At 43.2% G+C, this 14636-nt stretch overlaps 1 protein-coding gene across 27 annotated transcripts in view; it reads left to right on the forward strand.

Moving 5' to 3' along the window:
• Positions 1-10812, forward strand: part of LOC142969222 (CUGBP Elav-like family member 3) — a 20129-nt gene extending 9317 nt beyond the window's left edge. Inside the window, exons 3-12 of one of the 27 annotated variants that reach the window (XM_076108966.1) lie at positions 6695-6743; positions 7138-7266; positions 7340-7419; positions 7801-7944; positions 8386-8530; positions 8881-9027; positions 9519-9578; positions 10136-10240; positions 10357-10500; positions 10685-10812. In XM_076108966.1, coding sequence (XP_075965081.1) covers positions 6695-6743; positions 7138-7266; positions 7340-7419; positions 7801-7944; positions 8386-8530; positions 8881-9027; positions 9519-9578; positions 10136-10240; positions 10357-10500; positions 10685-10812 — 1131 coding nt within the window. Of the gene's footprint in view, positions 1-6694; positions 6764-7137; positions 7267-7339; positions 7420-7800; positions 7966-8385; positions 8531-8880; positions 9028-9518; positions 9585-10135; positions 10241-10356; positions 10501-10684 lie in introns of all 27 variants that reach the window. The other 26 variants (XM_076108971.1, XM_076108972.1, XM_076108968.1 and 23 more) reach the window with 26 other exon arrangements.
• The last annotated feature ends 3824 nt before the right edge of the window (positions 10813-14636 follow it).

The raw sequence follows: 14636 nt of genomic DNA on the forward strand, positions 1-14636 counted from the left end.
TCCACATGCAATATTTATGTCTGCACTAAGCTGGATGTATTGGAGCAGGGCCACCACAATGGGGGTGAATGAGTGTGTGTGTGAATTTGTCTGAATGAAAAGGGGGGGGGGGGGGGGGGGGGGGGGGTTGAGGAGGGCCATGAAGAGGTTTGGCATGAATAGGGTCGTATAGACAGGGAGGGGGTAGGGTGAGACAGGGGAGGAGCAGAGGACGTCGGGTCGGAGAGAAGGCGGAAACAAGACAAAAGTTTGCCATAATGAGCGTGGAGGAAGGGGCAGGCGGGTGGTGTTTGGAAGAGAAGGGGTTTTCTGTGTGGTGGAGGAGTGGGAGGGAGTCAGGGCGCACTTCTGTCAGTTTAAACAGAGACATCTGTCACAAGGGGCCACTGCTGTGTGTGTGTGTCTGCAAATGTGTGTGTGTGTGTGTGTGTGTGTGTGCGTTTATATATGCGTGTGTATGTGATTAGGCAAGAAAGAGGGATGACGGGACTTAAGTTGCACCTGGGGTGTGTCCTCGGCTCTGAGGTCTCCTCTCTAACCACATTCCAACCTGCTGTCTCAATAATGTTCTTTTCACACTGACCACAGGCCAGAGCTGGAGCTTTGTAGACCAAATTGCACTATTGTAGACCTCCACACTCCACAGTGCTCTGTCTACAGAAGACCACTGGGCGTGTGTGTGTGTGTGTGTGTGATGGTTTGTACATGAGTGAGTTGAGCCTTGTTTTAATGATGCACACAAATGAGGTTTTCGGATAAACAACCTAAGGTTTTGTTCTGCTGATTTAATTTGTATGTTGAAGCACATTTTTAGTTATTGAATGTAAGATTGTGGATACTTCTTTATGGTTTATTACATTATAAGGTGTATAGGTGAGGTTGTTATAAAATAAGCAAAATTTGAGTATAACTTCCAATTGATGAGCTATAGACATTTAATTTTAAGTATATATACACCTATTGGCCTGTGTATTTAATGCATGACTTCAATATAAATACACAAAAAAAGTATTTTCTCCATTGTATGCCACTTTCTTTGACCTTAATAGAAAATATCATGAGGAATATATGTCAAATCATAGAGTCAGTAGAAAACAGCAACAGGGGAGGCAAGCTAAACATTACTAGATTCAGGCGTTAGAGTGATCTTAAGACTGATCGGCCAATTATCTGTAAGTAAAGCGAGTTTTAGAAATTGTAAGTATGCCTTATGAGTTGTTCCCCAATGACAGAAGCAAGTAGTTTAAAATCAAATAAAAAAAACACACCACCATAAATTGATTTTGCTCATGGTGTGCACAAAAATAGATGTTCAGTATTAGGCTATTTTCCGCTTTGATTAAGCTTCTTAAGAACAAACAGGTTATTTACATATTTGTCTTTTTACGGGGATCCTACGTTACGCTGTAACTATCTGAGCATCCAGAAATGTGTCGCTGGCGCTGTATTGAATGTAATCTCGCTGAATATGAGATTTTTTTGCAATCATAAATTTGTATGGCTTTGAGCCGCCTTTTTAATTTACCAGCTCATTTCCCAAAGGACTTACACTCCCTAAAATAAAAAGAGGGTCCAAGTGCATAGGTCTAACAGTTATCCGCTATAGTGCCGTGTGGATTATGTTGGACTAAATCCAAAGGATCAAATTTCAGTGAGTGCTCCACTGCTGCATGCAGAAATATTTGACAAAAAACAGCATAATATTATAGGGATCAACAGGGTAGTTAGTTCTGCTTTATGCACGGTTTGGTACCATTACTGTGGAGAGTGATGAAGGCAGAAAAGCAAGGGAGAGAGACGGAGGCGAATATGTTGGTAATCCGTGCTCCAGTAGAGAGGGTGATGAAGGGTTAACAGCCAGATAACGTATTGAGTGGAAGAGAAGGAGGGCAGACTTCTCAGGTGTGAAGAATGGAATGAGATAGACAGAGGAGAGAGGGATGAGAGTCGGGAGGGGGGGGGGGGGGATGGGACCGCTCAGGAGCTGGTATTATTATGGTTGCAGGCCCTCGTTGCCAGGCAACAGTGCTGAGCAGAGATGCCAGGTTGCTAGGTAACCTGGGGGATGCAAAGCCTAACGTGGTGCGATAGAGAGAGAGAGAGAGGAGACGGAGGTGGGGAGGAGCTGCTCCACCTTCCCGCTCAATCGCTCTTGTTTCTCACACCTCAGTGTTTTTCACCCAGCGGTGAACGAGAGAGTGTCATCGGGGAGTCAGACTGTATAAGTCAGACTATATAAACACACTGAATATAGATATAAAGACAGAATATATCTATACAAACACCCTGAAACACACAGATGAGGCATGCGAGGGAGCTGATAGATGAATCACTGATAATTACTGGTTACTTTGGTATTTGGTGATCACGATATGTCTTTTACTGGATTACTTGCAGCCGTGTAGCTCAAAATCAAAGCAGAATTATATTAAACAGCCATGTAGTTGTATGTTAAACAATCTATTTTAAGAGAGACACATATGGGGTGAAGAGTCCTGCTATTTGGCTCAATTTAGTTTTTTGCCCAATCGACATAAGGGTTCACGATACTGATGATAAAGAGTTTGCAGTTACAGCAATGATGGAGAGAAAATTGAGAGAGAGTAGGAGCAACACGAGAGGAGGAAGTGAATGAAATAGAGTAGGCAAGAGAAAAAAAAGGAGGGAACGGGTGGAAAAAGATAAAAAGAAAAGCAGTGATGTGCCCGTGTCATCAGGAAGGGTATATAGACGGATTACGGAGTTGAGAGTGGAAAGAGGGGAATCGAGGATGGGGGGGAAGAGTTAAGAGGGAGAAATAATGCTAGATCGTGGAGAAGGGATAAAAATAGTTTTCTTTTCTTGTGCACTCTGGAAAATGGACATCTTAAATTGTGTGGATGGAGTGTTCCAGAGGGAGATTGAAGGGGGGACGGGTGTGTGTGAGGAAGATAGATATGACGAGTGTTAGTGTGTCTGTGCACACATACGCACACACACACACACACACACACACACACACACACACACACACACACACACACATTTAGATATGCACGCTACCTCCTACCCTCATGATGTGGCGCAATGGTTTGTTCTACTGATTTTGCGTGTGTGGGGGAGGGGGTGGAATACGATTTGATTGGATAATCCAAGGATTTAATATCCCCTAATCCTAGCATAATCCTCTCTGCGTTACTGCAGGGAGCAAGATTAACTGTATGTTTGTAGGATGTTTGTTTCTGCGTGTGCAAAAGGGCGGGTGCTCTGGGTGTGGGGAAAAGTGTATTGTATACTGTGTGTGTGTGTGTGTGTGTCTGCGCATATGTGAGTATACACTGTGTGTGTGTGTATTTGTTTTGGCACCACAACATGCAAATGGAGCTGTATTTGCATGCAGGGTTTGTTCATGCATGGCGGTGGACGAGCCTCCACTGAGTGCGAGTGGTCATGTGAGCTCACACACAATCATACATCACATATCTCGCCCTCATGCATCGCCGCACTGTCGCTCACATACGAGTTTTCCTTCCCTCACAGATAGAGACAGGTTCTTAGTATTCAGCAGGACGGATCAAACCTCGCTACAGGAGGAAGCCGGCTCCTCGTACACGTGCGCACGCTTGCAGATGGTTACTGTTAATTAAGTCTTAATTGGAACGTGAGTAATTAGAGGATGATTTTACTTGAAAAGGAGCGCGTGGCTGTTCACGTGTGTTGGAGTGAAGGAAGAGGAATGAGTGGAGTACAGTGTGACTGACGAGCAGGGACTGTACTTTATTTGCATTTTTCTCTCAGGCTCGAGGGGATTTTAATTACTCTTACCACAATATAGATTTAGTTCCTTCAACCTTTTCCCTCAGAGCCAAATCACACTTACTACCTCCCTCTGGATACTGCCCACATCTCTACATCACTCTCATAAATCTTCTGTCCTCTTCATTTCCTTGTTCTCATACGTTTTTTACTCGCTGCTCACTCCTCCCTTGTTTCATTGGCTCAAAGAGGGAAGATGTCGAGGAGGATAGTGAGAAGCTGCAGCAGAAGCACTCTCTCCGGCACACATTCTTTGTTTACCCCAAGAGCACAGCAGTCACCCTTGGCAACCAGCATCCTTGTTTACCTACCCAGTGTGCCGTCATACCATTGCCATGACAACGAGCCGATTGCCGTGCCAATATTCCGATGCCATTGTGTTGTCTTTGTGGTGGCGGTGTGCACCTCTCATCTGCTGTTTCTCTGGCTTTTTCCTCCATCTCCATCCGTCTTTTTCCAACGCGTCATATGGACTTAATATTACGTAGTTACTTTAAATCACCAAAAGGTCAGTTCAAGTGAACACATACACTTCCTCAGGAACCGATTGATAAGCCTTGATTGATAAGCTGTAGTCGGGAATCATTAGGTTCTTCTGTTCAGTCGGTTTTACAGTCACAAGGATGAGCTTGAATGGGGCTAATGAAGGAAGCAGTGGAGGAGGTGATGGATGGATAAAAATGATAAAGGAAGGGTTAGTGTACACAAATCTTGCTACAATCAAGCCTGCTCTACAACACAGACCCGAAATCAATGAACAAGATGGGACTGATCGATGAGTTGATAGCGCGAGATGGATGGCAGCGTGGATGGATAGCGATAGCACCGGGACTGGAATATGATGGATGGATGGATGGATGGATGGAGGGGTGGAGGGATGGATGGATAAATGGAGGGGTGAAGGGATGGAGGGGTGGATTGACAGTTTGAATCCAAGGTCACTGGAATCTGTAACTTTATGTTTATGTCGACAGTTCGAGTCAATAAAGGTGCGGGTTACAAATCTACATTATTCCTTCCTCTGCAGACCACTGTGTGTATATGTGTGTGCGTACAGATGTGTTTGCATCTGTGTGGGTTTGTGCCTCTGATTGTGTGTGATGGCCTTGCCTTAATCAATAGCTTTGTGGTGACAGCTAAGAGCTGATTAATCAAATGTATGGATCAGTCTCTCTCTCTCTGCTCTGCCCTCTCCTCAATTACCAGCTTCATTACATTGCCTTAACACTCCACTGGGACCTCTCTCCATTCTTCCTCCTCATCCCCTCCCTTTCCCCTCCTCCTCCTCCTCCTCTCTGTCCCCATCCATCCTCTTTTTCTCATCCTCTGTTCGTCCCTCTGAGTTTTTCTCCTCCCTGTCATACATGCAAAATACAATTGCCACAAATCACTTTTTGAGTGGCAGTGAGGCAAAGCAATGATTATAGTACATTGTACACTGAGTGAGGAACTTTAAATCTGAGCTTGTCTGATAAGGATGTTTATTCAAAAAATGTGCGATGGTTTGCTTTTATTTGGTTTCGCAACATTTCACAGCTTGGATCAGAAAATAGGTGTGTCTACCCCACAAGCGTGTTTTTTTCCTCTTCTCTTTTTGGCTTTTGCTTTCTGTATTGATGTCACTCCCTCCTTCAAACCACTCCTCGTCTGGATTTTTCTTCCTTTCTCCATTCCTTGTGCTTCTTCTTTCTTTTCATCCCCATCATTCTGCAGCCCTTCTCCTCCCCCACCGCATCCCTCTGGCATTAACACTCTGTCTCATTGCCTCAGTGCTATGACTAAGCACTGTGTGTGTGTGTGTGGGTGGGTGTGTGTGTGTGTGTGTGTGTGTGTGTGTGTGTGTGTGTATGTGTATGTGTGCATGTCTGTGTGTGATCAACCTGTGTATCTGTCGATAGTGTATGCATGGTAGGGCCATTCAGAACATGTGTATGCTTGCATGCATGCATTAGCAGTCACGGCGATGGATCTCTGTAGTCATGACAATTTTTAGACTGAGGAAGTCACGACTGAATCACGCCCCGCTCCTCCCTCCTCCCCCTCTTTCTCTTTCTATTCTTTTTGAATCATCCTCTGAGGAAGCTTTGCTTTCATCCTCCTACTCTCCATCTCTCTGTGTGTCACTCCTCATGTAATGCTTCTTTTTTTCCAGCATTTCCATTCACATCATGGGTTCCTTTTGGCCTCCACCTGCCCTTTCAGTCGGTCAAAGTCTGTCGGGGTCCCCCAGGCCTGACTCTCGATCTCCATCCTTTTATTTTTAGCTGACTGCGCCTGTTAGCTTCACACACTTGTCATCTCATCTCACCCCCCCCCCCCCCCCCCCCCCCCGCCTCCTCCTCCTCCTCCTCTTCTCTCTTTCTCAATCTACTCTTGTCTCTCATCTAATCCGTAGTTCTTCTGTAATCCAGATCAACTGGCCTGCATTCTTAATCTCGTCACTTCTCAATCCCCCCTCCATTCTGTGTCTCTGTGTGTGTGTGTGTGTGTGTGAGAGAGAGAGAGAGAGAGAGAGAGAGAGAGAGAGAGAGAGAGAGAGAGAGAGAGAGAGAGAGAAATCAGAGATTTTAAGGTTGTCCCAGCAGCCTGGGAGTTCAGACACACCTGCCACCTGCTAAACTTGATTTATCAGTGACTAAAACACACACACACACACACACACACACACACACACACACACACACACTGTCAGTACTGTAATTAAAGTTTAACCTTTTTGCTCAAAAGCCTCTGTAACAAAATAATTTGTCAACATAACTATGCTAGATATCGCTATGTTATTGTTTCAGAACTGTGAAGTGGAGTCCATCCTAAAGACATGTCCTGGGATAAGACAAATGGAGAGAGGCTTGTTTATGTTGACCATCTGTGTTGATGTTCCTTCTTGTTTGTTCCGCAGATGAATCGGCCAATCCAGGTGAAACCAGCTGACAGCGAGGGCAGAGGAGGTGAGACAAGTACCTTAAACGTAGTTACACAAACACAGACACACACACACACACACACACACACACACACACACACACACACACACACACACACACACACACACACACACACACACACACAAGGTTTCAGTGTGACATACAGAAGGGTAGGTGTCCAGCTGGATCAGATAGAGATGAATTACACACAGAGGCACATTCAAATCACATTCTTTTCACCACCCTATCTCATTCGCCATTTATGTAGTCAATACTGCTCCCTGGTGGACAAACACGGTAGCCTCCATTTCTAATAACAACTTCTATTGTTTGATCAACATAGGTGTGACCAGTTAAAGGTAAATTAAGTTGATTCTTATCATTTCCTCTCTGTTCTTCCACATTATTGGTCTCTCAGAGGACAGGAAGTTGTTTGTGGGCATGCTGGGAAAGCAACAGAGCGATGAGGATGTCAGAAGACTGTTTGAGCCCTTTGGCAGCATAGACGAGTGTACTGTGTTGAGAGGACCTGACGGCACCAGCAAAGGTAAACACATACAGTACATACGCTTATATAATGCCATTTACTAAATGCTGTAACTAACTCTGTTTTGTTACAGGATGCGCTTTTGTAAAATTCCAAGGACACTCTGAAGCCCAGGCTGCCATCAACAGCTTGCATGGAAGCCGCACGATGCCCGTAAGTTGCATGCTTCATATTACAAATGATTAAAAACATACACACACACACACACACACACACACACACACACACACACACACACAAGGCAAACACACACATGGTCTTCCAAAGACATCTGCACGAGTCACATGGGACAGTTTGAATTTTCTGTAGGTAATAATGTAAGCAATGTAATCATCTGTCTTCTTTGCTGCTGTCCTGGGTGTCATCAAGATGCTGGGATAGGCCCAAGCCCCATATGAATCATAAAAAGGATTAAGTGGATAGAGAAAATGAATGAATTAATAAACATGGAGCCCAGTCCCATTAACACATAAAGTGGATAACATGTAACATTACAGTTGAAAACGTACTCAATGTTCATCTTTCGCTTCACAGGGAGCGTCGTCCAGTCTGGTGGTGAAGTTTGCCGACACAGAGAAGGAGCGGGGGCTGAGGAGGATGCAGCAGGTGGCCTCCCAGCTCGGCATCTTCAGCCCCATGACCCTCAACTTCCCCGCCTACAATGCCTACACACAGGCGGTCAATGCACAGGCAAGCAGTGCACGGATGCACAAAGCATCCCACGCACATATACGCACACTAAGTTTGTAAGACGAGTGCTGTGCTTATGAAAGGATGTAATAAGTTTGAAGAGGCTATCAGTGGTCTAATTGGGGCTAATGTCATTACCCAGACAACAGAACATACGTCATCTGGCATTAGCTTTCCCGCAACACACAACCATTAACCCACTGACTCGGGACATAATGGCCTTGTAATTAGATCTCTATTCATCTGTTCCTCCATCACTCCCTCTCCCTGCCCTTTCCTCTTCTCTTTGTTTCTCCCTCTCTCTTTTCCCCATATCCTCTTTACTGTCTCTTTGTCTTCTTTCTCTTTCACTTTTTCCCCTCTTTCTCCCTCCCTCCCCCTCTTTTTCTCCATCCCCTTCCTCTCTCTCTTTCCATTTCCTGTCTACAGCTTGTCCAACAGCAGGCCCTGGTTGCCCAGTCAGCGTACTTGTCTCCTGTTGCAACAGTTGCCGCCGTACAGATGCAGCAGATGGCGGCGCTCAATGCCAACGGAATCATTGCCACACCCATCACACCCCTCACGCCGTCCTCGGGTAGGCTCTCACACACACACACACACACACACACTCACATGCCATGCATACTGAACTTGTTTATGCTCAGACACATGCACAGGAGCTGTATTGTGTAGAATATAGTGGTCTGTAGATGTAGTTATCAGCTGTTTATTATAGCACAACATTTGAAAGGGTTTTTATTATGATCCGCAGTATTTTCCCTTGGATGCTTTGCGTCATCAAAATAACAATTAAAGTTTGCAGCACTTAGTTATTCATGTGTTTTATGGATTTTTAAGATGTAGACTAACAGGTGTAGTTAAATAGGTATAGTTGAAGAGCGGCAACGACGGGCTCATTTTCTGGAATGTGATCTCCATCTGTAGGTACAAACACTCCACCAACTATGGCTGCAACGCCTGTGCCATCTCTCCCCCCGCCATTAGGAGTGAACGGTTACAGCAGTCTGCCAACCACCAATGGACAACAAGCAACAGAAGCACTATACACCAATGGCATTCACGCATATCAAGGTTTTTTGTTTGTCTTTTTTAAAATTGGTTATGGTTACTCAAAGAAAAAAGTACATAACGCATAAATAAATAAATACTATCACAAAAATAAATTGATTAATAAAGAAAGAAAGAAGGAAAAAATCGAGAGAGAATAAATTGCATTAGTCTTTTACTGAAAATCTTCATCTTTCTAGCTTTATGCATTCCAAGATTTCCTGTATGAATCTGTTGTGTGTAGAATGGGAGTTTTCCATTTAAGAAGAGCGCCCGACAGAATAGTAAATGCTTTGTTGTGGAGGGCATATTCGGTGGGAGACCAAACAGGGCTGTCAGAGGGTCAATAGACATATTGAGGGCCTGACTAAATATTAAGGTATTTAAATAAAATCTAAGAAGCACTTAAAGACTATTGCAATTGAGACTTAAACGAAGGGAAATCTGAGATTTATGATCCCATTGTTTGTCTTGTTTTCATTCTCACTGCTTTTCTATTTCGTATAACTCTACAGCTCAGAGTCCGGTCCTGGACCCCCTACAGCAGGCGTATGCAGGCATGCAACACTACACAGGTTGGTGTAAGTGTACAGCCAGGTGACCAAAAAGCTTGATGAATGTCCCACTGTGGGTTGGGATGGTATATGGATCCCCAATGTAAATACTTGTATATTGCTTTTTAAAGAAATCCCTTCCGGTTCAGTAAGGCAGCTCATGCAGTAGGTTGAATCAGAATACATGTAAATAGGGAACAAGGAAGGTCAGGTGTCTGCTTTCAGACCTTCGTCTCAAGGGTGGAAGACTTTCAAGGGCAATTTATTTTGTTATGATTCATCCGATTTCAGTGACACAGATTAATGGCCGGTAAATGTAATACAGCTAATGACACCTTTACACCATCCGAATACATGATTCACACTTATGGAGTAAATGGGGGGGGGGGCGGCGCACCAGACTCAGACCAACAATGTCATTGTTGTTGTGTCTTGCTCCGTTCAAGTGTTACATTTAATAGTTTTCACCTTCAGCAGCAGACGTTTCAGTTTCAAACCGAATGATTCTATTGGACACTGCCATGTTGCCACCTGTTGTTTTTACCCAATCAGAATTTTGTTACCATCTCTCCCAATAGCGGCGTATCCTGCTGCCTACGGATTGGTCGGCCAGCCGTTCCCCCAGCAGCCAACACTGGTTGCCCAGCAACACCAGCAGCCCCAGCAACAGCAGCAGAGAGAAGGTGATGTGACTTCCTTTACTGTCTGGGGCCACACCCACAATGATCTTATTTAAAGTTGTTTATCACAAGGTTTTCACTGCCTGAGATAATTTATCACACTCTAATGTGTGTTTCAGGTCCAGAGGGCTGTAACATCTTCATCTACCACCTGCCTCAGGAGTTCAGCGACTCTGAGATGCTGCAGATGTTCCTGCCCTTTGGCAATGTCATCTCGGCGAAGGTGTTTGTTGACCGGGCCACCAACCAGAGCAAGTGCTTCGGTGAGACACACAGACGGGGAGAAAGAGGGAGGGAAAGGGGAGAGCAGAGAAAGGAAAGGACGAGTGACAAAGACTGGGTGACTTTGTGGAGCATAAGATATCGTGTCTGTTTAAATTTGACATCTTGGTTAAGTTGAGACAAAGGCACGATCAACAACTTTTCATTTTCTCTCTCTTTTTCCAGGATTTGTGAGTTTTGACAATCCAGCCAGCGCTCAGGCCGCCATTCAGGCCATGAATGGCTTCCAGATCGGCATGAAAAGACTGAAAGTGCAGCTGAAAAGGCCCAAAGATGCCAACCGCCCATACTGAGTGACAACTGAGAGGAGGAGGAAGACATAAAGAGAGGTGAGGTGGTGAGTGAGGAGGTGTTGTATGTTGGGGGAGCCAGAGAGAAGAAAAAAAACAACCTGGAGAAGTTAGCGTTAGCTTTGACACTGCAATGCTAATTGATGGTAGATGGTAGTTAAAAAAGAAAGAGCTTAACATGACATAACAGTGAATATACTACGTTGGGTTACTCATATGAAAACAACTAAAATACTAAAATATTGTTTTCCTTATTTATTTTCTTTCCTGCTGTTTTGATCTTTTTCCTGAAACGGCAACTTACCTCACCCAAGATCCTTCCGTCCAATCATAATTCACCAGGACCCCATCGCTATGGCAAAGGTTGCCTAGTGACCGATAAAGCCCTGACCCCCCCTTCCTCTCGCATTGTTGTAAGTTGATTGGTTGGCCTGTGTTTGGGTTGCTGTGGCGATTGATTGCCTGTGTTGGTTGCCTTTGGCAAATTTTTTGTTCTGTCACCTCGAGCAACCAGCCATGCGTTGACCTGCATGTCCTGTTGCTGTAGTGACCACAGACTGTGTTTGGTGCATTGTGACTTTATTTTGTATTGACCTGTGCACATACTGATCAATAACTGTCTAGAGCCAGAACCGTACTAAGAATCAATTGATTTAATTGGATATTTGATATTCATTTGATAGTCATTTGATAAATTCTACAGCAACGCTTGTTATTTTATTTGCAGCTTTGTTTTTGATCAGTTTCTGTAGTGTTCTGTTTGGTGTCATTTTATTATTTGAACAACTTGTTTGGGTAATGTGTCTGTTTTACACTGTTAGTGTGTAATGCAGGAGTGCGTAATCCTTGTTGTACCGGTGTCTGCAAACAGAGGTTTTCCAGAGGTTTCCATAGAGTGGACTGGTGGAGAAATGTAGACCAGCATGACAGTTTACTGCAAAATATGACATTATTTTAATGTAAAATGTAACATGCTATTATGATATTATGCAGCATACAACAATGACAGGCCATGTTGGACAAGAAGCCTTGAAATCATTATGCAGTACTGAACATAGACGTTTAAATATGGCTACAAATGGACCACACAGGTTAGGATGGAATGGAAAGTTTTATGCCAAAAGCACACTATTTTTGGGCGAGCATGCATTTTGTTGAGCTGTACTCTGATAGGCTGAGTTTTATATTTCTGGATTCTGATTTGTTACTCTGTTTGAAGTGGCACTTTAGTCTTTTGCTCCTTTGTTTCTCTTTCTTGGTCTCTTTTAAATCTCCTATCCTCCCTCCCCCCTTAACTGCTCCCCTCCTCCTTCTCTTTTGGTCCACTTTTCTCCTCCTACTTGTCCTCCCTTTTCTCTGTCAAACTCTGTCTTCGCTTCTCCTCTTCCCAACCTCCTCCCTCTCTGTCCTTCTAGCTCGTGTTTTGAGGTAAAGGGTATGTGGTTGTTATGGTGGAAAAACAAGTGCCTCTTGCTTATTGGAGAACAGCCCTCAACTATAGGAATTCTGGGAGAAATATAATAAAGAGAGAATAGCAGATATATTTAGTTTGAGGTAAATTCAATCCTCAACAAACCCCCAACCTTAACCAAAGAGGAGAAAATGTGTAGCTGCTGTCAGACCAGTGTGTGGATGCACCGTCACACGGCAGCACACATTATAAATAAAGGATCCTGTTTCTATTTCTAGACAAAGTTTTATATAATAAATCTGTGTGGATACCCACCACCATGTCCCCACAGCCGTCAGATACAAATTATCACCCAGAATTTCTATACTGCAAATGCCAGAGAGTGATGCATGACGGTGGTAGTGTTTGCTTGCCATGATTTGAGGCACATGAGTGCAGCACATGCTCATAAGGACACACACATAAACACATATGGAGCTTTACAAACATGCGCACACATGCATAACCTCCAGACACACTGGAGACACACACACTTCCAAATCACACAAGGACACGAATAACGTTTTATTTTTCACTGTATTGAGTTGCATGATCCAGACACTGTGTGTGTATGTGTTAAAGCACCATGATTTATTGCTGTTGAAAGACAAAGCTTTACAACTGAGAATGATGCCTTCTTGTTTTGACTCACCGCGATGAAACTGAAACAAAGACGAGATAGGAGCACCCTTAGGTGCAGTTTGCTGCCAGACGTATGAAAGCAGTTCAAGTCGTGCCGACAAGAGTTTTGTTTGGTGGGAGGAGCATGTTTGACAAGATGTAAAGATCAGACAGAAACATGGAACTCCAGTTTATTTTTAACTCTGCTTTCTAACATGTTCTTCCTCCTTCTCTGTCCCTCCCTCCTTGTTTCTGTATCGCTCCCTCTACCCCCCAAAAACTCTCCATCCCCTCACAGGTGACCTTTCAGAGTCCAGCCGAGGTGGAATCCCAGGGTTCATAGCGCTTTCAGACTGTCCACTACCTTTGAGCGTCCGGGGAGTGCAGCCAAACACACTGACACACACTCACATGAATACACATGCACTCGCAACGCTGAACCTCGAACGGTACAAGGCTGATATACAAATGTACATAAAGTGCACAACCACACACACACACACACACACACACACACACACACCTGCAGACACTCACAAAATACACACGGTTCACACCAGTCAGTAATCTTACCCATACAACCAAAAGTTCGGTTTGACCGCGGTGTGTGTAAAGTTTGACAACAGGGTGTTTAGTACAGTTAAGACAACTCAGACCGAGCGTGTATGGAAGATACTGATGAAAAATGCTGATATATCACTTCAATAGACTTTAACATGTCTATACCATGACAAATATAGAGGGGCCGATGTTTCATAATAAAAAAAAGAAAGAAAATACAAAAAAGATGACTAAATGAGTAGGTTAGAGAGAGACTTTGGAGAAAATCCTAACGACCTGTAAATAATTTAGTTTACAAAGAGCAGCATTTAAAAAAACAAGAAAAAAATGCAAAAAGAATACTACTTTAGATAAACACTGAACAGGACACAGCGACATTATTATTATTATTATTATTATTATTATTATTATTATTATTATCATTATTATTACCACTAGTAACATCATCATCCTCATAAAGGGATATTACATTCCAAATTGTAAAATGGGAAATCACTAACCTATTTTAAATTTCTACTTAGATTTTAGGTGAAACTTGGGGGTGGGGGGGATTGCACTTTTATTCGGGAGGTTTTAATATTTGAGCTATTTTTTATTTATTTACTAATTTATCAATTATTTTGTTTATTGGGAGAAGGGGTTTGAGTGGGTTGCAATATTTTGATTTTAGAATTTTCTAGAGAAAACCTTTTGAGGGCCTGTTTCTGTCAGACTCTTGCAATCGAGTAATTATAATGTATGTATTAATTATTACAGCAATTATATTTATTTCTAATTTATTGAATCCTGATTTTGATCCACTCTCTTTTTAAGTTAAAATAAAAAGTATCATACTAAATGTCCTAATGTGATTTTTTAAGTGTGTGTTTGTATGTGTGAAGAAATTTTAATGATTAATTTCCACAAAACTCTCGATTTGAATGATTCTGTACAAAAATGCCACAGACATGAGAGCGCACATCCATCTTCTGACCAGAAGGGGGCGGAGTTAGAAAACACATTACCAGAGAATAAGAGATGCGTTTTCACACAAAATAAGGTGATGTGCCAAGCTTGTTATCTCCTCTATTCGTTTAAGGGAGTAGCCGACTTATTTATCAGCAGAATTAAATACTGGATTCGTTTTATCTTTGTGAGCACGCTCCCTGTACACTCTTCTCCCTCCTTTAATGAGATGATCATAGTTTAATTTACC

The sequence above is a fragment of the Anarhichas minor genome, unplaced genomic scaffold (genome assembly GCF_050575085.1).
Source record: "Anarhichas minor isolate MPS153535 unplaced genomic scaffold, ASM5057508v1 ptg000041l, whole genome shotgun sequence".
Taxonomy (NCBI): domain Eukaryota; kingdom Metazoa; phylum Chordata; class Actinopteri; order Perciformes; family Anarhichadidae; genus Anarhichas; species Anarhichas minor.